This window comes from Microcebus murinus, chromosome 15 (genome assembly GCF_040939455.1).
Source record: "Microcebus murinus isolate Inina chromosome 15, M.murinus_Inina_mat1.0, whole genome shotgun sequence".
Classification (NCBI taxonomy): domain Eukaryota; kingdom Metazoa; phylum Chordata; class Mammalia; order Primates; family Cheirogaleidae; genus Microcebus; species Microcebus murinus.
In genome coordinates, this window is record NC_134118.1 from 6,299,424 (window position 1) to 6,324,696 (window position 25,273).

General features: G+C 51.3%; 1 protein-coding gene across 1 annotated transcript in view; it reads right to left on the reverse strand.

Annotated features, from left to right (window-relative positions):
• F13A1 (coagulation factor XIII A chain) overlaps positions 1–25,273 on the reverse strand; it is a 161,320-nt gene that overhangs the window by 15,696 nt on the left and 120,351 nt on the right. Inside the window, exons 11-13 of the mRNA XM_012737725.3 lie at positions 20,874–21,027; positions 12,367–12,654; positions 6,217–6,377 (exon numbers count right to left, since the gene is read on the reverse strand). Of these exons, the coding sequence (XP_012593179.2) occupies positions 6,217–6,377; positions 12,367–12,654; positions 20,874–21,027 (603 nt within the window). The remainder of the gene's footprint in view (positions 1–6,216; positions 6,378–12,366; positions 12,655–20,873; positions 21,028–25,273) is intronic.

Below are 25,273 nucleotides of genomic sequence, written 5' to 3' on the forward strand. Positions count from 1 at the left end.
AGTGGCTTATTACACCTCGGGTGGTTTCCCTGACTTTAACTCTTGCTCCAGGATAAAGGCGCATGAAGGGGGCTGTGGGGGGAGCGAGGCCCAGCGCCCACCTGAGCACCCCACCCTGCCTGGCTCCGCGCTGGCGGCCTCGGGGCGTGAGCAGGACAGGACTGAAGAGGGTTCCTCGCCTAACCTCAGCAGAAACCGCCGACTGCTCATCAAAGGCTCCAGTTAGAACAAAACGTTAGGATGGTTGTTGAAAGGAAACGAGCTGGTGCCCCATGTTGGAAGAGGCCTGGCCACGGGCCAGGGGCAGGGGCGTCTGAGCAAGGCAGACGGGGAGCCCCTTTCTCCAGGACGTGCAGCTCTCCGCCGGGCCGCAGGGCTTGGGGCAGCTGGTGTGCAGCTCTCCGCCCAGACGGCGGGCGCGTCTGCAGGCGAAGCGCTGGGCTCGAGGCCGGAGCCGGAGGAAGGCCCGCCCTCTCTGGGGCCCACGTGGCGCTTCCGGTGGCACCTGTGCTCCCCACACGGAGTGCTGGCACGCTCAGAGCCGACCTGTGCACACTCTGCTGGTTGAGGGGGGGCCTATGGCTGAAGCCTGTCTCCCACCCCGTGTGCGGCGTCCCCGCGAGAGCAGCGCCGTCCCCGCGAGAGCAGCGCCGTCCCCGCGAGAGCAGCGCCGTCCCCGCGAGAGCAGCGCCGTCCCCGCGAGAGCAGCGCCGGCCGCGTGCGCGAGGGCAGCGCCGGCCCCTGTGCGCCGTCCCCGCGAGGGCAGCGCCGGCCGCGTGCGCCGTCCCCGCGAGAGCAGCGGCGTCCCCGCGAGAGCAGCGCCGGCCCGCGGGAGAGGCGCCTGGCTCCGGCTGACACAGAGCGGCCGCCCTCCTAGAGCAGCCCGGGTGAGCCGGCGCTGAGGGAAGTAGCAGCAATCGCTCCTCGTTTAAAATAAATAGGCAATGAACATATTCCCAGTGTTGAATTTTTCTCTGATGTTTTTTTAAAAAGCCCTTCATATTTGCCACAACTTATTTACAGAGTGAGCGTCAAATAACTATAAGCCGAATGAATTGAATAAATGAATGAATAAATAATGAGTGACTAAGCAAAGAGATGAATGAATACTATAAAGTTATTTTATGTAACAAAATAAGGAGCAAATGTATGTTAATAAAAACTCTCGGAAACAGTTGTTCACATTTTAAAAGTTTAAACATGTAAAAAAATTTAAAGCACTTATTTGCTCATGATTATAATTTTAAAAAATCACCTACATAGAAAGTGGCAATATTTTTCCCTAGCAAAATTGCTCCTAGTTTATATGAAAAAATTTGTTCTACTGGTGATCGGTGACATTCTGCAAAGGCTGCAGGACTTGCTCCTCGTGATAATGCTACAGAGGTGTTGGTTCCTGAGTGTTTTAGAACGACAGACACAAGCAGAGGCGTCTGAAAAACCGGGGGCGCCTACTGTCTCCCCACAGCTTTCCCCAGGCTCCCCAAGGCCAGCCTCCCTGGGTTCCCTGGGGAACACCGCAGAGGTGACCAGAGTCAAGAGGTCCCATGCCACTAGGTGAGGGTGACCTTCCACTGCCCTTCACAACTCCCAGGGATATGACCACTGGGTTCGAGGCACGGACAGGACTAGAGAGGAGGGAGGACGCACTTACCAGCAACTACCAGGTCCTGGCGTGGGCTGCAAATTCTCACAAACATTATCGCAGACATGAGCCCCCCAATAGCTCTGCGTTTTATATATGAGTGTAATTAATAGGAGGAGTGGTATAATTATTAGTGTTAATTATTAGAATTATTCATGTTGCAGAGGGGATAATGAAGTTCAGAGAGAATGCGAGAAAGAGAGAGAGAGAGAGAACAGTCAAAATACGAGAAATCAGAGAAAAATTCTGTCTGATTTTAATAAAATATACTTTTCTCATCAAAATATTTTGATAGCATGGGGAACGAGATGTGTGCTCATTAAAGTTTAATGACTGCCGCTCCCTGTCTTTTTGCATAAGGGGATCTCACACTCTGACTCACACAGGGTGGGTGCTGGGATAGTTAACTGGGAGCACGATTTACCCCAGTCCCAGTCTTCATCACCCGGGGTGAATGAGACTGGGTGGATTAGGACTCTCAACACGCACTCTCTGGCCTAACGGCTTGGGCTGAAGATGACTTGGATCCGGGCAGGTGGGCCTGGATTGTTCCAGGTCGGCCTAGATTTACTCTAAAAAGGGATTAGGTAAGAACAGCTGGAACTCAGCTGCGAGGCCACTCCAGTCCCAAGGCTGAGCTGGGGACACCCAGAAGAAGACAGTACTTTGGCCAAAGGCTTTGAAGAGAAGGAGAAAGAAGAGGCTGGATGGGTGGGAGGGCGGAGTTGACAGTCATGTCACATCCCTGCTCTGGATCTTCACCAAAGCGCTTTGCCCACAGAGTTGATTATAAACCTCTCACCCAAAAATTGTAGGTGCACTTCAAAATGGCCCCAAGCCGCCTTCGTCGGGTTATTGTCACTTGTCCGCTGTCCCTGGCCTCCACTTCAGCCGTGGCAGGCTTCTCCCTGCTGTGTACCTGCCCCAGCCCTTGTGAAGGTTCTTTCCTAGTCTCTGGAATGGTCTGTCCGCCATCTTGACTGGCTGAATGCTACCCCATGCTGGGGATCACCTGTCACTCTATAGCCCTCATTCTTGATGCCCCACTCCACTCAAGCTTGTGTGATCTCACCTGCCTGGAACATAAACTACTTTGTGAAAGCAATTAGCACCTCTGCTTTCTGTGAAGTTCCCTTGTGAGAGCAACCTGGCCTATCGGCTACTTGAACAGGCTTCCGAGCCAGGAAGACCTGGATTGAAGCTTTGTGCCACCCCTCATTAGGCTTGAGATTGGGATTGGGGGCAAGTTACTTACAAACAACAACAATGGCAATAATAACCATAGCCACCACCTACCAGGTGGTCACTGTGACCCAGGCCCCATAAGTCCATGGACTCATTAAATACTTGCAAGAACCCTAGGAGGCATGTTGCCATGACCTTTGTCTTGCCGATGAGAAAAAAGAAACCAAGGGAGGTTAAATGATTTTTTTTCAGGCTTACAGGGTCATTATGTTAAGGAAACAGGCTTTGAAATCAGTTTGGTTCCAGTCCTCATGTTTTGGCCACTATGCTACAAGGCACTACTCTCTGGGCTTCTCAGTTTTCTTATCTGTAAAATGGAGGTTACAGAAATATCCTCCTCATAGGATGCTAATGAGCATTAAAGAAGACAGTATAAGAGAAATGCTTAATAGTGTAGTGCTTAATAAGCCACAGCTGCTGTCACTGCTGGGCAGGTACCGGTCCCGTCCCTCCTCTTGCCTGTGAGCTGAGCAGGAGGCGGCATGTTCTCTGTCCCTGCAGCCTTTCACCCTGCGCCCGCACGCTCACCCCCTGCAGCCGTGAGAGGCTCAGGAGCTGTGGGACTGTCTCAGGTCCAAAGGGATCGAGGAAGGGTTGGAGCACTTTCCTAGAATTTGGGGACACTCAGTAATTCTGGACTTCTGAGCCATGGTAGTTTTCTACTTTTACCGCATTTAGCTCCCTCTCCAAGTCCTGTTTTATCTGATCTATGCAACTCCTCTGCCTGAGGTCCCTGGCAGGGTACTTCAACTGGATGTTTTCTTTTCATTCTCCTCCCCTCTCTCCTCCCTTCCTCCACCACGGCCCACATTTCACATCTCCAGGAGGCTAAGCAGCGTTCCAGGTCCCCAGCCCAGTAGCCAGAGTTCTGGAATCAGGGCCTGTCACACCGGGGTGGTCTTTAGGGTTCAAGGTGATTTATGCAGGAACACCCTTCCCCTGTTTGAAGTTAGTTTCTCGTTGCGGTTAATGGTTAAGAGACATGATGGGAGGATGCCTCATCCCCTTTTTCTGAACCAACATAGCACAGACAGAAGCCAGAAGTCCCATGTCTCCCACACTGGAGTGCCAAACGGCCCTACCTCTACACACGTTTACTCCAGCAACGGCATCCCTGATTCCCTTGCAGAAACAAACACAAACACAACTCTTTATTTAAACTACAACCTCCCTGCCCAGGTCTGCTAACTTGTGGGAATAAGGTATTTCTGATTCTGCCCCTGGGGAATTAAATTGCACTTTATGTAAACCCAGAAGATAACTCACAAATAATCCTTCAAATTAATAATGCCTAAAAGATGAAAGTTACCAGTTTCCTTCCTACCTCCAGTTTATTATCAGTGGTGCAATTAGATTCTACTTTCTGCTGTGGTTTGAGCACTTCATAGCCTGGGAAGGTTCTCTCCTGAGACCTTGGCAGGGATAGGCCAGGCTTTGTAATTAGGACAGCTGGCAGGCCTCGCCCCTGGGGGGAAGGGTCAGGGCTGAGTTCATGAAGCAGCCCTGCTCAGCGGCCCCACCAGCCTGGCAAAAGCTGCGTCTGCGTGCAGCTGGGAGAGGCCTGGGGGGCTGGCACGTATGTAGAGGGCGGCCGCCGTGCCGGGCAGCCTTGCTGGCCAGGCCGCCTCGCTCCTTACGCTACTCGCTACACGTTCTCACAGGGCTGCGGCTCCTCTGCAGAAAGTCAATGCCCACTTCTTGGTTTTGCGTTTGTTGCTGACTCTGCCTGCAAACCCTGCACATCCTCGTTTTCGTCCTGCTTCTTAAGGCTTCCTGTGCTGATGACAGTGCCATGGTGGGCCTGTGGGCAGCGACACAGGTGGTGAAAGAACCACGGAGAAGCGATGATGGAGCCTTTCCAGAATGAAGGGCCTGGTGTTCTGCTCCCCGACGGTCACTACCCGTCTGTGAGTTTGGACGAGCCCTGTCTCGGTGGCTCACTGTGCCATCTATCCAGGGCCAGTCCTTGAGAACCGTGACAGGAGCCGGTTCCCAGCCCCGCCTCTGCAGGCAGACGGCCTGGGTTCGAGGCCTAGCTTGCTGGCCGTGTGACCTTGCGTGAGTTATTTTGACCTGTCTAGTCTTCAGTCTTCTCATCTGTACAGTGGTGATGTCAGTACTCCCTGCCTTGTGGGGCTGCTGAGGTTGAAAACACAACCATGCCTGTAAAGCGGTGATCATGGTGTCTGAACCCCGTAGGTGCTCAAACAAAGCCATTTTGAATGCTATACATCAGTTCTGAGCTCTATAAATGATTCACAGCAGAAGATTCATGAGAAACAAGGCCTACCCTCACCCTGCCCCCAAAACCTTTGAAAGTATGACAGACTTCACGGAAGCTCTGATTTACTCCCACTCTAGAGGAAGGCCTCCTCGCAGGGTCGTGCTAATCGCTCTAATCACTTCAAGACCGTTCCCCAGAGACTGGGGGAGGACTCTCAGCCCTGAATAAGGGCTAGCATAAGATGTCACCTCCCTGCGTCTCTGTTGGAGTCTGGGTTCCTGCTTCCAGGGCAGGAAGGTGTCTCAGGGATGTGGCCACAGATACCACCAGGAGCTTTGGCTGTGGCCCTGAAAAGTAGGAGCGAACAGGCTCCTATATCAGTTTCCCACTCCTGTCCACCCTCATCCTCCTCTGCCGATTCCTTTGAGCCATTTGGGCAGAGACTTCTGGTGGTAACTGCAGAGGCAAGGTTAAAACTATTGAACAATTGGGCAAAACCAAGCTATGGTGCTAGAAGTCAGAAAAGTGCTCCTCTCGGTGATGGGCTAGGGGCTTATCGACTACTTGAGACCTGAGGGAACTGTGCGGGGTGTTGAAAGGCTCTATCTCTTCATGTGGCTGCTGGCTGCAAGGTATCCACAGATGCACAAAATCATCAAGCAGCGCGTTTGGACTGTGCAGTCTGCTGTCTACCGCTGCACCGCAGTGAACAACACTACTGTCCAAAACGCAGGCGGGACGCTGGCCGGGCAGTTCCCCTCTCTCCCGGCCTGCCCGGCCTGCGTTACTCTGGAGATGCTGAAAGTTCTAAGTGCCTGTAGCCATCACACCTCCTTATCTTCCTTCACCAGTGTGTTTAGACCCACGGGGGATATTTATATCGCAGCCACATCTCTGCATTGGATCTGGAGAGGAGCGGAGAGCGCTCTGTGTGCGCGTCTATATATAGGGCAGTTTACTTCTTCAAAGAGCAAGAGGATTCTAGCTCCACTGTGTTTTGTGTCTGAGCAGACACTCCTCACACACACACACATGCCAGGCCTGGGGCCCAGTCAACAGCCTTGCCTTTCGCCGTTGTCTGAGGCGAGACGCTAAGACTGACCTTGATGACAACCGTGGGGATTGTCAGCACCGTGGACTTCTGCTTGGCCAGGACATCCCTGGTCTCGTTGACGCGGGCTGTGACGAAGAAGTGCAGGGACGCTTGTTCCAGCAGCTGGCCCATGTACTCGCCGGCCTGGATCAGCACCTCTTGCTTCTTGACTGGCAGGAGGAAAAACAGGCCCAGCGTCAGGACCTGAGACGGGGTCTGCTTGACTCTCCCAAGGTCCCGTCCTCCCCACCTTAGCGCGGCAGCCCCGGAGCACAGCACAGGCCAGGGGCACTGGAGTGAATCGGGGACAAGCTCTCTGCTTCTTGTGCAAAGAATGTGCTGGACATTTAATATTCAGCCAAGTCTTACTGGAGAAAATGTGTCGAACTTTCCAATCAGTGCTTTTGCTGTTGTAAAAGGAAGGCCATGGCAAAGATGTTTCAAATGGAGGGCCAAGGTGTTTTAACTGTGGCTTTGATTTGGGTAGGTTTAGTCCCCAAATGGCACATGTGGGGTGGTGAAGTTCCAAGGCCACCACTGCACGTGTTGACCCCTTGTGGAAAAGAAAATGTCTCATCCAGGCCAGGGACCACACTTGGGCAAAACTGTCAACTATCTAAACTGTCCTTATAGTGCTCCACATTTTCTCTCTGGCTTTTTCTGCACCTATCTGATATCATGCTTTTTCTATGGACAAAGAAGCTGTTGGAACATTCAACGATCGCCAAGCCCCTCCCTATTTGTAATTTAGAAGACCTCTGTGCCAAATGCATATTTCTCAAGCCACTGATTTTTTTTTTTTTTTGGTCCTGAGGACAAGCCAGTGGGGACGGCACTGGGAGGAGGAGGGTGGTCCTGGCTCCCCTCTCATCCCCATCTGGCTGAGGATGGTGCATTCCAGCTTGTGGCTCTGGCCCACTTTCTCTACCACCCCCATTTCCCAGAGCCCGGGATTCTAGAGTGCAAAGGGCAGTTCTGCAGGCCAAGCCCAGGCGTGGCACCTGCTGCTACCTGGTCTGAGCCAGGTGCCTGTGCTGCACCCACAGCTGGCAGGCCCAGCAGGGGGTGCGTGACTCACGCCTCCATTCCCACACACAGGGAACAGACTCCGTGGTGCTCCGTGGCAAATCTCCACTGCCTCCCTGCCCGGCATTTGGCCTCCTGCCAAGTTACTGTGGGAAGCAGTTCCCCTGGCCAGTAGCTGAGGGCAGGGGGCAGTTCGCTTCGCCCACCGCACTGAGCAGCAGCCTGTGGGGAGGATGGGATGCTGCCCGTGGGCAGACAAGCCCCAGGGCAGGGGGAGGGCTCCACTTGCCACTGGCTCACAGGTGAGCGTTTATGGAGCTGTGCTCGTCACCCGTGGTTGGACTCTCACACCTGGACTGGATCCGCAGCAGCTTGCTCCAGACCCTGAAGACTAAAGAGGCTGGGGAGGCCTTGGGCAACACCTCAACTTGGAAGTCTCTGTACAGGCGTGCAGTTGCTGTGCCTGCCTCTAACCTTCGGACTGAAGAGTTCTCAGTCTTGGCTCCATGGCACAATCACCCGGGGACCCTTAAAAACTTGCCATGCTATATCCCAGCCCAGACCAACTAAATCAGAGCCTTGTAGGTTGGGGCCTAGGCATCAGCATTTTTAAAAGTCCACAGCCGACTGTGATGTGCAGCCAGGGTTGAGAAGGCCTGCTCCAATGACCAGGGCTCCCCACAGAGCCAGCAGGTGGAATCCTTGCTCCCAGAGTGGGGGTGGCCCTTCTAGACGAGGCCCTGGCAGGTTCCCAGTGCTCTGCAGACCAGGGCACCGCAACCATGTCAGGGCAGCTGCAGCTTGTGAGAGATGCAGGTTCTGCATTTGAATGAGGTCCTAGAGGTGCCTATTCAGGTGTGAGCAGCTCTGAGAGATGGGAGGTTCTAACAAAATAAGGCAGGGGGAGTTAGAGAAGCATGAGGGTGGACTCAGGAGGGTCTGGGTTTGAAATCCAAAGTCTTGCATCCCTGGGACCCCATCACCCAGTGGTTGTCAATGGCGGGGAATTTTGCCCTCCTTCCCCCTGGGATGTCTGGCAATGTCTGGAGACCTTTTTGTTGCCACAGCTGAAGTGGAGGGTGGCTTGCTATTGGCATCTGGTGGGTAGGGGCCAACAGTGCTGCTACATGTCCTGTAGTACACAGGATAGTGCCCATGACAGAGAAATATCTGGCCTGAAATGTCAATTTGCTGAGACTGAGGATCCCTGCCCTGAGCCATGCAGATTATTAGGATATATTAGTCCATTCCAGGCAAGCAATAAACAACTGGCTTGGTGCTATTCCACTTAGAGCCAGTTCTTTGAAGCTATGACCTTGCCTTCACCTTGGCCCCTGAATTCTGCCTTTTCAAATGACCCACTCATAATTGTCCACCTTCTTTGGACATGAGCCTGGACCCTGCTTCCTCCATGGCTCCCTTAGCAATTAATTACTTCCCCCATCCAGATGAGGGAGGCTCTGGCTCAGATGATGACAATGTGGTTCTTCATGTCCCCAGATCTGGATGGATGGAGTGGCAAAGTGGCAGGCCTTGGAGAACATGCATTTTGCCTCCAGCTGCCTCCAGTGATAATTTTTTAAAAACAGACTGCCTGTGGCTATTTATAGAGGGCTGTGTTTGACCACTGGGTTTCTTTAGGCTGGTGGGATGTGCCTGGCTTCTTCGCAGAGACTCTTGCTACTTTTATAATCTCGGAATCAGGACCCCTTTCTTCTCCAAGGTAGAACACTCCCTAAGTCACAGCACTAAAGAAACCGGGCTGCGTTTCAGAGCCCAAGAGAACAGTGCTCCTGAAATAGTACGTTATGTAAGTGCTGTGTTTTGCCACTGCACAAGAAATTGTTCTAGATAAAGTTTATTAAACGTGGCAAGGGAAAGAGGAATAGATTTTCACTCTATGCGCAGGGGCTGGGATGCTGCCAGTATCGTTTACAGTGTCTGGGGAAAGCCAAGGGAGACACAGACTGGAGCTGCCTCATCTCTTTTCCAAAAAGCAGAGAAAACTAAATATAGCCAAGTGGAAACGATAGCACCTTTGAAGGTACTGGGAGGTTTAAGTTATTCAGATCTTCCAAGCTGATTCTAGCACACACATTCCTTATAATTATCAATCTGGAAAGTTCGCCTCCCATTTTGCTTAGAGGACTGTCTCTGCAACAGAGGGATCTAAGAATGCCTGACCGAGGTCTAGAATTATGTCTTCTAAATGCTTGGAAGATGTGTTTTGCAATATTTGATGCTTTTTGCAATATTCTGCAATTTATTCTAGATTGCAATATGCAATTCATTGCATGGCAGTTAATGCCACCTACCTGCAGGGCAAAGGAACAAAGAGTCTCCAGTTCCCTTCAGGTTATTCAGGACAAGCCCTAGGTTTGGCCAAGTGGGTGGAAGCATGATCCTACTAACTCAGATGTAAGTTTGGTAGGCTGTCCCTAGATTAATGACTGACATGATGATAAGCATTCCATTCTAGCCCCCTCACTCACATGAGCTTGTTCTTTAATTGGAGCATAGAGAGAAGAGGAAGGAGATTGAGAGACAAAGCTCTTGTGAAATGGGAAAAGGCTGGTGTTTAGTTTCCACCTAAAGATCTGGGTTGGACTGCAGGTGATGAGGACACAGGGAAGGTAACTGGCCCACCCGGGGCCAAGTTTGTCCTGAACTGGCTCATTGTCATTGCCTGAATGGGACTTGGGTTCTATTACCTACTTTGCCTCTAATTGCTGTGTGTGGCCTTGAACACATCAACTCATCTTTCTAGCTTCAGTTTCCCCCAATGTAAATATGTTGGAAGTTACCACTCATTGAAAGTCTACCATGTGCAAAGCATGTCATATAAATTGTCTTATTTGGTTTTCTCCACACTCCTTTTCTCTCATAACACATAGCCAATTCATAAGCTGCTCAGGTGGGTTCTACCTTCAGAACACACCCAGATCTGACCAGTTCTCACTGCTCCCCTCACTACCACCACCACCTCTCGGCTGAATGATTGCAAAAGCATTCTAACTGGTCTTTAAGCTTCAGGCCTACTTCTGCTTTAGTCTCTTCTCAACACAGCAGCTAGAATGATCTTTCAAAACTTAAGTTAGATCATGCCACACTCTTGCTCAAAACCCTCTAATGGTTCCTCAGCTCACTTAACATCAAGGGCAAAGTCCTTACGAGGGCCTACAATTCTTTATATGATCTTCACCCACCACTTTCCCCCTTGCCATCTTTGCTTCTAATTCTAGCTCCACACTGCTCACTGAATATGTTAGACATGGTCTGGCCCCAGGGCCTTTGCACATATGGTTTCTTCTGGCTGGAATGCTTAGTTGTGTTCTTCTGTTAGGTCTCTGTTAAATGTCACCCTATTAGAGACATTTAACAGAGACCTGGCTGCCCAACTATCCCACTGCCACCAGCATTGCCTTTCCCCGCCACCTGCTTTATAGTTGATATTATCCATATAGCCATACTATATATTCACTCATTTGATTTCTTACTGTCCAGTTCCCCCACGAGACCAGAAACTCCATAAGGGGAGGGCATTGCTACATCTCGAGCACAAAACAGAACCTGGACTTGCAAGCACTAAATAAAGGTTTGGGGAGACCAATCCTGTGGAGTGGTGGGTTGTTCTCATTTACAGATGAGGAGGGAGAGCTCAGATTGCTTGAGTAACTGGTCCAGGGAAAGTCGGTAGGTGACACAGCACACCCTTACACACAGAGTTGTCTGACTTCAAGGCTCAAGCTCTCGGAAACCACATGTGGGTGCCTGTTTCAAGCAATCACGGTGACTGTTGTCCTCTTTAGGCCTTTACACTGACTCTCCTTTTCTATGGGGACTCCCTTTCCCATCTCTAGGAAGAGGAAAAGTGTCAGATCTTCTAGTTTCGGGAAAAAACAAAAAAAACCCACAGTGATTTGTTAATTATTAGCAATATCACTGAAGCTAGGGAGATTTACTTCCTTTTGGTTTGGGTACGTTTCTTGGAAATAGAATTTTTAGGAATAGTTTCCTATTTTTCTAAAAATATTTCTCTAAAGCTTCAGCAAGGGTACTGTGGGTTGTGACAGCCAACAGGGACAGAGCTTGAGAACGACTGAGACATATGGTTTGGTCATCCCAGGGGGTCATATTAGTCTTGCTTGCCTCTGCTTTGTAAAAATTATTTGAATATCTTTTTCTTTATTTTCTTCTTTTTTTTTAGTGTCACATGTCAGGTCAATGGGAATCCGTGCCCTGAAATATTCAGGTCCTTGCAACCTGCTCTCTCTAACTTGACACTCCTGCCTGGAGCCCAGCTTCTTCCAGTTGACTCATTTTGCCAGTCATGTGGCCAACTACTGTGCCCACCAAATACTAGCACCAGGGAAATGAGACTGGCTGAAACTGTAATCCCCAAAGTAACCAGTGGCATGCGGATCCCAACCTGCTTAAAATAGCCTGCATTTTTATAGTGATGAAAATGCTTGGAAGGCATGTGCACAAGGATGAGAAGGAGGCCCCACGAGAGATGGCAGAGAGAACAAAGCCATCCACAGGCTCCTGGAAGGCAATCTCTGGGGATGGGTTCTCTCCCTGCCCATCAGAGTATTTTTAAGAAACAGTCTGCATGCAGGCCTTAGATCTCCCTACTTTCTAGAAAGTAAGAGAAAACACATTCCTTCTGGGCATCCCCCAAAAGATTTCCCTAAATTGGGAGAGAGGCACCACCTGCGAGCCCATTTTCTGAGACGGGTCATTTAGACGTGTGCTTTACAACTTTCCTGGCGCTCCAGTCCCCTCGGGATCTTGTCAAAATGGGATTTTGATTCAGGAGGTCTGGGGCGGGGCCTGAGATCCTGCGTTTCTGATAAGCTCCTGGGAGATGCTGATGCCTCTGGTCCCCAGACCACACCGTGAGCGGTAAGACGTTAAGTTCCATCTACTTCCCAGGACCCATGGGGCTCTAGGCTTTGAAAATTTCAACGTTCACTTCTATGCATCAGATGTGAAGAAAACTGAGGCTGGTCTAGAATAGAGGGTCACACTCCTGAGCTCTGGGAGATAACGCTAACTTGCACAGAGAGCTGTCCTAGAGAGACAGGGAGCCAGGCAGCAAGTCCTGGAGAGAACATGCCCTGGTTAGCTTACAGGACAAGGGCTCCAGCGTCACTTCGAATGTTTCCTTCTTGAATTCTGCCTTCGCCACCCCGGTGTAGAAGGTGATGCTGCCTGAGAGATAGGCCGAGATGGTGTAACGGCTGGAGCTGTTGTTCTGGAAGGTGATGGAGAGCTTGAAGTCTTTCCCCAGCACGGCATTTTCCACTTCAAAGTCCATGTCCACGTTAGACCTTGGTTTGACGACACCTTCTGTGTTGAGAGGCTTTTTGGCTCCGTACATCAGGGCGGTTTCTAGGGCTAATCTCTCTTCTTCTTGACCTAGGAGAGATCCAGAGATAATGACAGGGAAAAAGAATTGCAATCCACAAAGAGAAAGTCACATTAATAGACACGTTGCATACTGTGCTCACCGGAGTGTCTCTACAGCCTCATGACCTCCCTGGGTGGCAGATGCCACCATTATTCCTCTGTTACAAATTCTGCAAATTCAGATTTCCAGAGAGTAGGTGACCTGCCTGGGTGGCCAAGTCTGCAGCTGGCAGTGCCAGGGCCTATCTAGAAAGGGATGTGCTAAGAGTTGTTTTTCCAGTGCCACTATTTCAGGGGTCACCAGGTAAAATTGGCAAAATCTGACTCTTCTCAAACTGTGGGGTGAATTTGCTTCCCTTCTTGAGTCCTAGCCATGTAGCAAGGACTTGGGGACCTCTAGGCATCGATCATGGAAATTATTGCCTCTTGCCATTCCACCTCCTGCAGTATAAATTCTCTCCAGTTTATGGATCCCCAACAAGACTGTCCTCCCCCTCCTGCCTTCCACTTGGGCCTGTCCACTTGCTCTCTGCTGGGTTGACCTAGAGGGCTCCCGCCCTGCCTTCCCCCACCTCCCTCCCACCCCACGCAGAGTTGCACACCTCGAGCTGCCCCAGCACACTGGGCTCTGGCAAGACATCAACAGGCCTTCCCTGTCCCAGCGCTTTCAGGTCAGACGCGGGAGGAGCACCGAGCTGTGCAGAGCCCCCGCGTGTCCTCCGGCGCCACTAGCCCGTCAGAGGCTCTGAGATGACGCCCTACAGCAAGAGACCGACTTACTTTTCTTTAATGTAAGGTCTCCCAAATGCATCTGACATTGGATGTGGTTTTTTGAGGGATAGCTATTGGCTGGTGGCAGCGCACCCACGTTCTAACGCCGGCTGACGTGTTTTGAGGAAAATGTCTTGCGTGGGGTTTCCGAGCTGGTCGCGATGGAGATGAAGGTGTGGGGAGGAGGGGAAGGGCTGAGCTCTGGACGAAGAGAAAGGGAGCTGTGTGTAGGCGAGGAGGCAGGAAACACAGACACGGGTCAGGCCTCGGAGAGGCCCTGCCCCCACTGACAAGCAGGGGCGCAGAGCTGCGGAGACAGGGCGTGGCCTTGGGGACAGGGCTGCTGGAGGTGCAGAGGGGTGGCGGCCATTCTGTTTTCCATCCTAAATAGCCCTGGGTCTACCCCTGTGCATCGTGGAGGACAGCATGCAAAGATGAAGGCAAATTCTTTGGCTTGTAAAAACCGGTCATGAGAATGGCTAGCAGAAAAAAATCACTTCAAAACATGAATTCTGGCTTTTATAATTATGTTAATTTTAAGATATTGCCTTCTATTTTACCTAGTTAATAATGAAATAGAATGGTGATTAAGAGGCCAATTAATCACAATAACTACCACTGAGCGCTAACTGTGAGCCGAGCTTCGGGATAAGTGCTTTTGTGAATTATCTCATTTAATCCTCATAAGAGCTCTACAAGGTAGGCACTGTTAACACCATCAGTTTCTTTGTTTCCTGCATCCTCGGAGTGTTAGGTGGATTAGAGGTGGTAGGCAAATAATAAGAGGAAGCTACTCTGCGAAGACAGAAAATGCCAGCAGGTGGTGTGTGTGTGTGTGTGTGTGTGTGTGTGTGTGTGTGTGTGTGTGACCGATTCCCCTGATTGTCAGGACTGCAAGGATGTGCCAGAAACAGCTGGCCCGGGGTAAGCCTTGGCTGGAGTTGGTGTTCATAGGTCCACAGGAGGAGACAACGTGAAGCGAAGGAGAGGCAGGGTGAGGACAGCGCAGTGGAACGTGTCAGCAGGAATCATCTGGCAGGTAAGTCTGTGAGAAAGAAAGCACCATCGATTCTCACTCTGGACGGGGGCCAAATGTGCATTTAGCACAATGCAGGAGGCAAATCCGAGCAGCAGGAATCTGATCAGAGAGGGGCTGCCTTCGGGGAGAGGAGGCGAGCTGGCCCGGGCGAGGCCCGGGGAGAGGGAGGCTTGCAGGCTGCGAGCAGCTGGGCAGCGCGTGGCAGTGCAGGCACCTGGAGCTCTCCTCCGGGCAGCCCGGGAGGGGCAGGCTGGGCTGCTGCGGGAAGCGCAGGCCCGGAGAAGAGGAAGGAGCTGCAGGGTTTTCCCAGAGCAGGGCACAGTCATGCCCGTTTCCTACAGTTACGCTCTGCGCTCTGGTGTCTTACATAATTCAGAGCCATGGGCAAAATTTTAGTGCTATGAGAAATTTATCCAAAGCCAGATTTTATTTTGTGAGATTCCTCTGTGGGAATCTCCAGTCACAAGGTCAAAAAAAATCTTCGTGTTAACTAGGATATAATAAGACAGCCCTTTTATGTTGGATGAAGCCTCTTGTTATTGTTTTGGCCTTAGGTCCACTGTCACCTCCTCAGTCCTCCCCCCTCACCCTGTATAATGTGTCCCCAAACGCTGGTCCTCTCGTCTCTCACTAACACATGCCTGGTTTTTGTTCCCCTGCTTGTCACAGCACTAATCACTGTGTGACAGTATCTCCTCTGCCGGAATGCAAGCTCCGTGAGCACGGGCATGCAGTCTGACTTGTCCGTCTCTGTCTGTGTCCCCAGGGTCTGGGCCTGACCTGCCACAGAGGATCCGCAGGATGGCCGTTTGGAGAAGCACTTTGCTTTCAGCCAGAGGCAAAATTCTCATCTTTATACCAGGCACTAAACAGTCCAGTTTAGGACATTTTATGTTTAATTAAGCCCCCCTGTGAAAGTGTCACCTCGGTGACCATTCATTTGTCATCTCATGCTGTGGGAGCCCCTATGGTTCCGGGCACCGTGCTTGGCACAGACGAGAAGCACGGCCTTTCCCTCACAGGTACCAGAGGAACAGGTGAAGAACTGTCGGAGCACAGATGTGTTCGTCACAGATGCTGGGACAGAGGTTGGCCGAGGTGCATGGGAACATGAGGGTGGCGGGGGGACTTCCTGGATGGGGTTTTCCTACACAGCCAGGGCGAAGCCAGGGAGGCGGGTGAGAGCGTGGCTTGCTGGGGGAACTGCCAGCGGCTCAGCTGGCTGCTGGGCGGGTACCTGTGGGCACAGCGAGGGGCGCGCAGAGGCCAGCTAATCAGAGGCTGTGTGAGTTAGGAAGGGAACGCCCTGGAGGCAGGAAGAGCGTGAGGGCCTGGAAGCAGTGCGGGAATAGGCTCGGGCTTACATGGCAGATAGTGTCACTGTAGCAGCAAGGCAGGGGTTAGACTGAGAGGAGGGGGGGATGAGGAGGGAAGGTGGGATGGGGAAGCTAGAGCAGGCATTTTTCCAGGAGAAAAATAATCGTAGCCCAAGCTAACAGGAAGACCATGGCAGCAATCACAGAACTCCAAGCGGGAGTGGGACTAACTTCGCGGGACATGCGCTATGTATCAGCACTATAGTAAGGATTTTACACACCAGAGACTGTTGACTTTTTGGACAGTGATCATGGAGCTGGAGGGGAGGGGATGCATCTGAGGGGACATCTAGAGGATTTGCTGCTTGACTCACTTGTAATTTGCTAAATGTGGGTGGATGGTGGTTCTCTTCACCAGGGGAGCTCAGGAGAAATAGATCGGGGATGGGCAGGGGAGAGAGAGAAGGCGGCATTTGGGAATGTAGGACATTTACAGAAAGTCTGGGCAGAGACACAGACTTGGGGTGACCAGGATATATGTGAACGTCGCCACCAGCTATGTAGGAAGTCATAAAGTAGGGGGGAAGGACTGGGGCCTAGAATGAAGTGACATTCAGAGGGAAGGTATAGTTGCAGAAAGAGGGAAAAAGGGCCAGGTGGGTGTGGAGGAACCAGGAGAGAGCAGGGTTGTGGAAACAAAGATAAGGAAAGATTTCAAGAGAGGAGAGCGAAGGACACACCGGGAAGTGTAGGAAGCGTGGGCAACCGGAGCGCCACAGCGTCAAGGCTACGCGGTGGCGGGAATGGGGAGCAGGACCGTGTGGGCGCACAGGTCCAGGGAGGCGGGAAGGAAGGCAGAGTGGGGCGTGTCTGGCAGGGAATACAGTGTTGAAAAACACTTCAGTACCTTTGTGTTTAAACACAGGAGACCCTAGAGCCTCCTTGAAGGCTCACTGGAGGGAGAAAATCGAGGAGATACCGGCGACAGAGGAGGCGACTGCGGAGCAGAGCGACGATGAGGTCAAGGCACCGTCGTCAAGGAGGGTATGCTGCCCAGAGAGCAGCTCTCTGCATGCTAGCTTTCAAAGTTTTGTAGTTTCTTACTTGTATATTTTGGAAAAAAGTTATGAAGTTAATATTAAGCTTTAGTAAGTCGAAAGTGAAAAATGATATTTCCATGATTTAATTCATTAATATTATTAATTTCTAATTAATAATTTCTTCCCCACGATTTCACTCATCTCCATATTCAGTGTCCAGTCAGCACTTGCGGGTCAGAGGAATCACGCGAGCGACTGAACAGTGAGGACGGGGTGGTCAGCGCGGGGGTGGTTAGCGCGGGACGCGGGCGGGGGTGGTCAGCGCGGGCACCCGGGCGGGGGTGGTCAGCGCGGGGATGCGGGCGGGGGTGGTCAGCGAGGGGACGCGGACGGGGTGGTCAGCGCGGGGATGGTCAGCGCGGGGACGCGGACGGGGGTGGTCAGCGCGGGGATGCGGGCGGGGATGGTCAGCGCGGGCACGCGGACGGGGGTGGTCAGCGCGGGGTCGCGGGCGGGGGTGGTCAGCGCGGGCACGCGGGCGGGGGTGGTCAGCGAGGGGACGCGGACGGGGTGGTCAGCGCGGGGATGGTCAGCGCGGGGACGCGGACGGGGGTGGTCAGCGCGGGGTCGCGGGCGGGGGTGGTCAGCGCGGGCACGCGGACGGGGGTGGTCAGCGCGGGGACGCGGGCGGGGGTGGTCAGCGCGGGGACGCGGGCGGGGGTGGTCAGCGCGGGGTCGCGGGCGGGGGTGGTCAGCGCGGGCACGCGGACGGGGTGGTCAGCGCGGGGACGCGGACGGGGGTGGTCAGCGCGGGGTCGCGGGCGGGGGTGGTCAGCGAGGGGACGCGGGCGGGGGTGGTCAGCGCGGGGACGAGGACGGGGGTGGTCAGCGCGGGGATGAGGGCGGGGGTGGTCAGCGCGGGCACGCGGGTGGGGGTGGTCAGCGCGGGGACGAGGACGGGGGTGGTCAGCGCGGGGACGCGGGCGGGGGTGGTCAGTGCGGGGACGCGGGCGGGGGTGGTCAGCGCGGGGACGAGGACGGGGGTGGTCAGCGCGGGGACGCGGGGGGGGGTGGTCAGCGCGGGGACGCGGACGGGGATGGTCAGCGCGGGGACGCGGGCGGGGGTGGTCAGCGCGGGGACGCGGGGGGGGTGGTCAGCGCGGGGACGCGGACGGGGATGGTCAGCGCGGGGGGTGGTCAGCGCGGGGACGCGGACGGGGGTGGTCAGCGTGGGACGCGGGCGGGGGTGGTCAGCGCGGGGACGCGGGCGGGGGTGGTCAGCGCGGGGACGCGGACGGGGGTGGTCAGCGCGGGGACGCGGACGGGGATGGTCAGCGCGGGGACGCGGGCGGGGGTGGTCAGCGCGGGGACGCGGACGGGGATGGTCAGCGCGGGGACGCGGGCGGGGGTGGTCAGCGCGGGGACGCGGGCGGGGGTGGTCAGCGCGGGCACGCGGGTGGGGGTGGTCAGCGCGGGGGTGGTCAGCGCGGGGACGCGGGCGGGGGTGGTCAGCGCGGGGTCGCGGGCGGGGGTGGTCAGCGCGGGGACGCGGGCGGGGGTGGTCAGCGCGGGGACGCGGGCGGGGGTGGTCAGTGCGGGGACGCGGAGCGGCCTGCCCTCATTGCGTGCTGGTGGCGGACAACGTTAGCCGGTCACCGTGTCCCAGCGTGTTCGGGTGCAGGCTCGGGTCTTCACAGCAGCACCCTACTCAGTCATTTCCACAGTTAGCATGTGTAGTGTGTGTGATTAGGGGACTTGACCCTTGATTAAGGGGCTAATTATCCACTTGGGACCACACTCCGCCCCAGAGGCGGGATGAGTCGTCTCTTACGACCGTCCATGTGGACTCAGGGGTTCTTCCTGCTGGGCCAGACCCCGCTGTTCCTCTCCCCGAGTCCCGCCTTCCTGCCTGGACCTCAGGTGTCTTCCTCATGCAGAGGTGATGCGTTTTATTTGTTTTAATCTAGAGCCCACCCCTGGCCCAGCCCCCAACTCCTCTTTCGTGGACTGGTTTTTGGTCTTTCCTCTTGTGGTCTCTGATCCTGTCCTGTTCCTGATCTGGCCTTCACTGTCCCCTCCACAGCGACAGCTAGTGGCAGCTGTGCTCTGCTCTGTGGTTTCCGTGAGCCGCTGGGCGTGTGGACGGCTCTCTTACGGCTGCTCCCAGCTGCCTGCCGGTTCGCCTTTTGTTCTCTGCACTGCCTGGTCAGGACTTCCTCCAAAGTAGGGCAGTTCACACCACAGTCCCTGCCTTGCTACCTTTTCTTGGGGAATTCTTTCCCCAGCTTCACCTGCCAATCCTTGTCCACTCTTTGGGTTGAGTTACCCATCGCTAGCTCCCCCTTAGGGCTCTCCCTGCCAGCGGAGTCTGGGTTTCCGGTTCTTCCCTGCGCCCTGCTGCACCTGTCCATCCTGTGCACAGAGCAGTTTGCACCCGCACGGTGAGGGCCCAGTCTACTTTTCCCTCCTGCTGGGTGGGAAGGCGGGGCTGTACATGCCTCCAGCCCTGCCCAGCCGCGCATGTGACAGGTGGTAGGGGCAAGCTGTTGAGTGGATGAATGTTTAAATGAGTGAATGTTGCAGCTGTTTCTACGAACCCTGCTTTTTCCCTTTCTAACCTTTTTGCTTGTAACTCTATAGTAAAAGGGCATTGCTTGTTAGTTTTGTTCTATTGTGCCTATATTATTTTTAACTTCCCTTTTAGGAAAAAAGTCAAAAAGAAAAAACCCTTTGCATCTATGTAATGCAATGGAAGAAAACCAACAGGAGAAGAGAGGGAACCATTTCAGAAATACAGTAAAAATTCACTAGTTCAGATGACAAAAATCTGCCATTTCTGAGACTATGCATGAGTTCTCAATTCAGCAAGCTTTTCCTTTATAGTGCAAATTGCTTTTGTAAATAAGAGCAGGGAAACTGTCTAAAATATTTAAAACAAATTCTGCACTCCTTAGCACTTCAGGAATACCAATGAATATTTAGGTATATGGTAATTACTTGTCATTTTTATCCATTCAATAAAATAAATGCTGCTCCTAAGAACCTCTGGCAGTAAAACATTTGCAAAATATATTCTGTGTTCCCTGTCAAGACACCCAAGGTCCTCGACCTCCTGGCTGCTACTGACCTTGGGCAGCTTTGTCTCCAGCCACTGGGCATTCCAAGCTTGACGCATTAGTAAGGCCTTCAAGACCCTAAACACACGGGGCAACTTCACACCTCCTGCCTCTTTTCATGTACCCCCTGCCTGGAAACCTCTGTCCAGCTTTCCTGAACTCAGGTCTCTCACTTCTCTTTCTGGGCTCTGCTTTTTCTGAGTCTCTTGGTGGGACTGAATGTCACTCTTCCTTGTTGCCAAAGCCCCCTCTGCATAATAATCCTATCACTTGGCCCAGGACAGAAATTAGGTCCTACTTACTACTGAGACCCCCAGCACCAAACTGATGGCAGATATAGAATAGACAGTAGTGACTGAGATAGAAGTGAACTCCACAGTGTCATTTGAAACATTCTATACAATAAAAATTGACAATCTCCCACTATAATATTATTTTATAATTGAAATTGGCCTTTGACCTAATTGGCCTGAATTATGGAAACTTATATTGTGTTATCCACCTTTGTAGGGCTTCTGTGATAATTCAATGGGAAAACATATCTGAAAATAATTTTTAAAGTACTAAAGACATGTGAAGTAGTTATTTAAATTTCTATTGTTGAACTAAAATAACATTAGTTATACAGTGTTTTCTAAAATGATTATTTAAAATAAAGATTCTTATAGGCAAGAACATATTCTATATTCTGTTAAAATAGATCTGACTTTAAACCAAATAATCTCATAAGCCGCATGAGGGGGGATTCTGTTCAAAGCGAACACAAAGCTACAAAAAAATCGAGTGTGTGATGTGTCTCTATAAACTCATGAGAGTTTATACTTATGCTCTTGCTACCAAATGCTGCAAACACCAGTGCATTCTCTGGGACACATCTTGAAGTGACAGTGAATAAATACTAAGTGGACTCGTGCAAATAAATCTTCATTCGGTTGTAGTAAATTACCTTCTTGGAATTTGTAAGTATCAGTAATATCTTTCATGCCGTCTCCTCCGATTTCTTTGGTCACAATTAATTTCCCAATGTGGGTGGCATCCACAGCTTCCACCACATGAGTGCCGTCTTTCTTAGCTGTGATGTAGACAAGGTCACTGTTGACCTGGAAACAGGAGGGGACAGCGTCAGCCATGATCAAATGTCCTTGTCACTAAAATCTCCACCTCTCCACAGTGTAGTCATCCAGAGATCCCTGGAGCTAACACGCTCTTTTCTCTGATGGCATTGGGTACACAGGGCTAAGCTGGTTTTTCACATGTTCTGTAGGGGAATCCAGTTTAGATTCATCATCACTTTTTTAAATGAAGAATTTTTGAGACTAGGGCAATCAGTTGTCTACGCAGCAACTGTTTCTTTCTCTCCTTTGTCTTCCTGGTAAATTCCACCTTCTAAGGGAGAGCTGACACCACCATGCCTATCACCTGCTTTCTGTGACTTCTTTTAAGCTAGCAGTGGCTATGGACCCACTTCTAGGAAGAAGAGGAAGTCTGCTGGATGCTTTTGGGAAAGATCTTTCTGCTTTACAAAAGGAGAGAGGTACACGGGAGAGTTTGTCCTTCCCTTTCTGCTTTCAGAGGTTTTCACGCAAAGTGAAGTGTCTCTTGAGGCTGCTGGAGCCATCCTGGGTCAATGAAGGGAAACTCTGCCACCATCAGAAGACAGCAGAGGAGAAGGATGAGAGGTGTTTGGGGGCTTGATGATGCTGTTAAATGGCTACGCCAGCCTCGGGACCAACCTACTTCAGGATTCCTAATATGAGAAAAATAAACCCCCAACCGTTTCAGTCATATTAATGCTGTTACTTGCAGCCCAAAGCATCTGAATTGAAAAAACGATATTGGACTATTCAGGAGGAGTTCAGGCAATTTTCTGGTGGGTCAACAACTAAAATATGCTATCTATGGCACTTGGAAATAGCATCTGGGGGCCATGCTGGTGGGTCCCCAAGTTCCTCCAGGGTTCTGCTTTATCACTCTATTTTAAAAAGATAATGTCTAATCTGTGCCTGAAAGCTGATTTCCCAGAGTCCTTTGTTGTATTTTTTATAATCACTTTCTTGGGAGTTCCATTTATTAGCATGGAAGCAGGTAGGAAACATGAATTGCACTGCTGACAGCCACTGATATATTGATTAAATGTTTTCCAAGCTCCTCTCCAAGCCTCAGTCTTCCCCTCTTTAAATACGGTAATAACAACTCCTTCCTCATAGGATGATTGGCAGAATTAATTGAAATAAATTAGTTATCATAGTGCCTGGTATAAACACTCAATAAATCTTATTGATAATAACATATAATTTAATAACATAGCCAGATATTGCTCAAGGTTCCGGGTTCCTAATGATGGACAAAATAGATCTGGTCACTACCATTACAGAGTTTACGCTCTAGTGACGGTGTCGCTGTGCATCAGAATCGCTTGCAGAACTTTTGAAAAATAGATGCTTGATTAAGGAGGTTTTGGGTGAGACCCTACATCTGTTCTATTTTTCAAAAGGTCTCAGATAATTCTACTGGATGCCCAGGCCTGAGAGCCCTGCAGTACGGCACAGTAAGTACCTTGAGAGGGCAAGTCCAAGATACCTGGGAGCTCACGGGGCAGCTAGGAACTAACAGCCGAGTTGAAACCTGAGCGATGCAGAGGGGTTGGAGAACTGAGGAATGGCGGGGAGGCCGGACAGAATAGGCAGAGGGACCGGCAGGTGAGACCATGTGCAGGTATTTGAGGGAGGCACCGGATCAGTTGCAGGAAACTTGGGTTCTGATCCTGGGTGTGTACTTGTAGAAAGTCATGTTAGCCTCTCTGAACTTCAGTTCCTGATTCCATAAAATGAAAATGACTGCTCTTGCTCTGCTAACTTCATAGGAACCTTTTAGGTCAGAGTGATATAAGATCTAAGTGAATAAGACTTGTAAATTTCAAAATTGAGCAAAATTGTAACCATTATTATTGGGTACTGGGGAAACGAGGTGATATATCCCTATCTTTTAAAGTTGAGATCAAAGAGGGCAACTTTTCTCTCCTTTCTCACAAATGTTCTGAGGGTATATAAAGTCTGAATTCTACTAAGGAGATAGCCAACATTCACTGAATACGCACAATATTTCAGGGACTTATAAAGGGTTTAATTTAAACCTCACGACAACAAGCCTGTGAAGTGTTAACATGTATTGTTATAACCGTCTGACAGACGAGGGCACCAAGTCTCGGAAGGGGGAAGCAAAGTGTCCGTGGTCACGTGGCTGGGAGCTGGTGGAGAGGTGCAAACCCGAGCGGTCAGTAGCCGTTGCCTTGACCTTGGCAGCGCACTGCCTCCCCGCTCACCCCGGGGCCAGGGGCACCACCCTGAGGTGGGGGCTGGTTCTGTGCTCAGGCTCAAATTTCTGAGGGTAATGAATGGTGGCTCAGCAGAGTGTCTGGAACTCAGTTATGTAGCCATACGGTGTGAAAGGCCGTGGTGTGCAATCAGGAATGAGGACAGGAAAGGACAGAGCAGATACCTAAGGAATATGTGTCACTTCAGGAAAAAAAGTTAAGGAAACTTTAAATGAACTGCCTGGGAATCTCGGCATTCCCTCTGGAGGAAGCCACACAGGCACACACAGCTACCTCTCCCACTTGCAAATTATAGCAGCATGGGCGATAAATATCTTCTTAATAACAACCCTTACAACGGCTTATGGGAGGCAAGCTAATAGGACAGTGGCTAAATCCCGGGCTCCTCTTGAGTATGGCTACAGAAATTCACATAGGTGAAAATCTCAGGCCAGCCCAACAGCACAGCCCTTGTGGGGGTTAGAGGAGAGACATATGTATGAGTTGACTTTTATATATGTACACTGGGGGTCAGGCCTGGAGGGAAAGTACTATTTCCAGGTTCAGCCACTAGCATAATGGTTCTCTATCCTGGACACACAGGAGAACCACTGAGGGACTTAAATGTACCAGTGATCGGCCCCACCAAGACCAACTAACTGTACAACAGAACAGTCGTTAAGTGCAGGGAATACTTCGAGGAACATTGGACTTAGGCTGTGTGGCTTTAGATAAGTTACTGAATCTCTCTGAGCTTACCTGGCTTGCAGAGTAGGTAGGTAGATCAATACTACCTGTGAAAGTCCTAAGTTTAAGACTATTTTCTTTTCATTCTTTTGAATGGGATGAAATCTTAGTGATCATCTATCTAGTCTTTGAAGGAGCTATAATTATGCCAAACCTGGGCATCCATACAAGAAATCCAGTGCTTTCTTTGCAATACCACACCCTTGCTTGTTAGACACAGGCACTTCCTACGCAACCTCTGCCATTGTCCAGGTCCTGGGGGCTCAGGAAAGCTGGGGTGGGCAGCAGGCTGCATGCAGGAATACTCTCTGCAAACTTTTAATTTTCTGTTAGAACGTGGACACATATCCATGGCTGGCAGAAGTTGTGCTCATCACCACTGGGGATGGAGACTCACTCTTGGTTTTAGAACTGTGGGCAGCATTTGTTTTGGTTTGTTCATTTGTTTCCAAGTGGAGATAACCTCATCCATGGTCTGCCAAGACAGTGCTGCTGCTCTGAGGGCACGTGGAGGCAGGGGATGCCTGCCTGGCCAGGAGGTCTTCCTGGCACCAGACCCTACCTTAATGGAGAGTATATTTCAGAAAAGAGAGAAACAGACACTAAGGCAGAGTAGGAGGAAACAACAGGGCAGACAGTGATATTTTAGGTGGTGGGGGAGTGAATGAAGGTGTCTTTGCAGAGGCGACTGGACAGAGACTTGACGGTGGAGAGAGGACGGGCATGCAGACGCTTTTCCACCGCAGGAAGAGAGAGCAGGGAGGGCACCTGCTCAGCAAGAGGAGCAGTATGTATAAAAGCTCTGAAACAAGAGCATGCTTGGATGCTTCCAGAAGAGTAAGAAGGTCAGTATGGCTGGAAGGAAATGAGCAAGGGACAAAATAGAAGGGAAGCCAGGTGGCAGGTCACACCGAATCTCATAAAAATGTATGTTCCATTTTATTCTAAGGGTGGAAGGTTTGGGGTAGGGGTGTGATGTTTCTGTTTACATTTTGAAGGATAATTCTGGCTGATTTGTGGGAGTACACAGAAAAGGGGTGAGAGAAGAAGTAGAGAGGTGAGTCAGGAGGTGATTTCATGTGGCTCAGTGGGCACCAATTGAGATTGTGGAAGCTGTTAGATCCATGATATTTTTTGAAAGTTATTTCTAGCAAGATGCATGAGCAGCCTTAAGAAGAGAAGTCAACATAATTCCAATGTTTAATATGCTATTTGAATGAATGGTTGAATTATTTTTGATTCAACTAGGAGATGCTAAAAATTGGGCTGTACCTAATAAGTGGTAG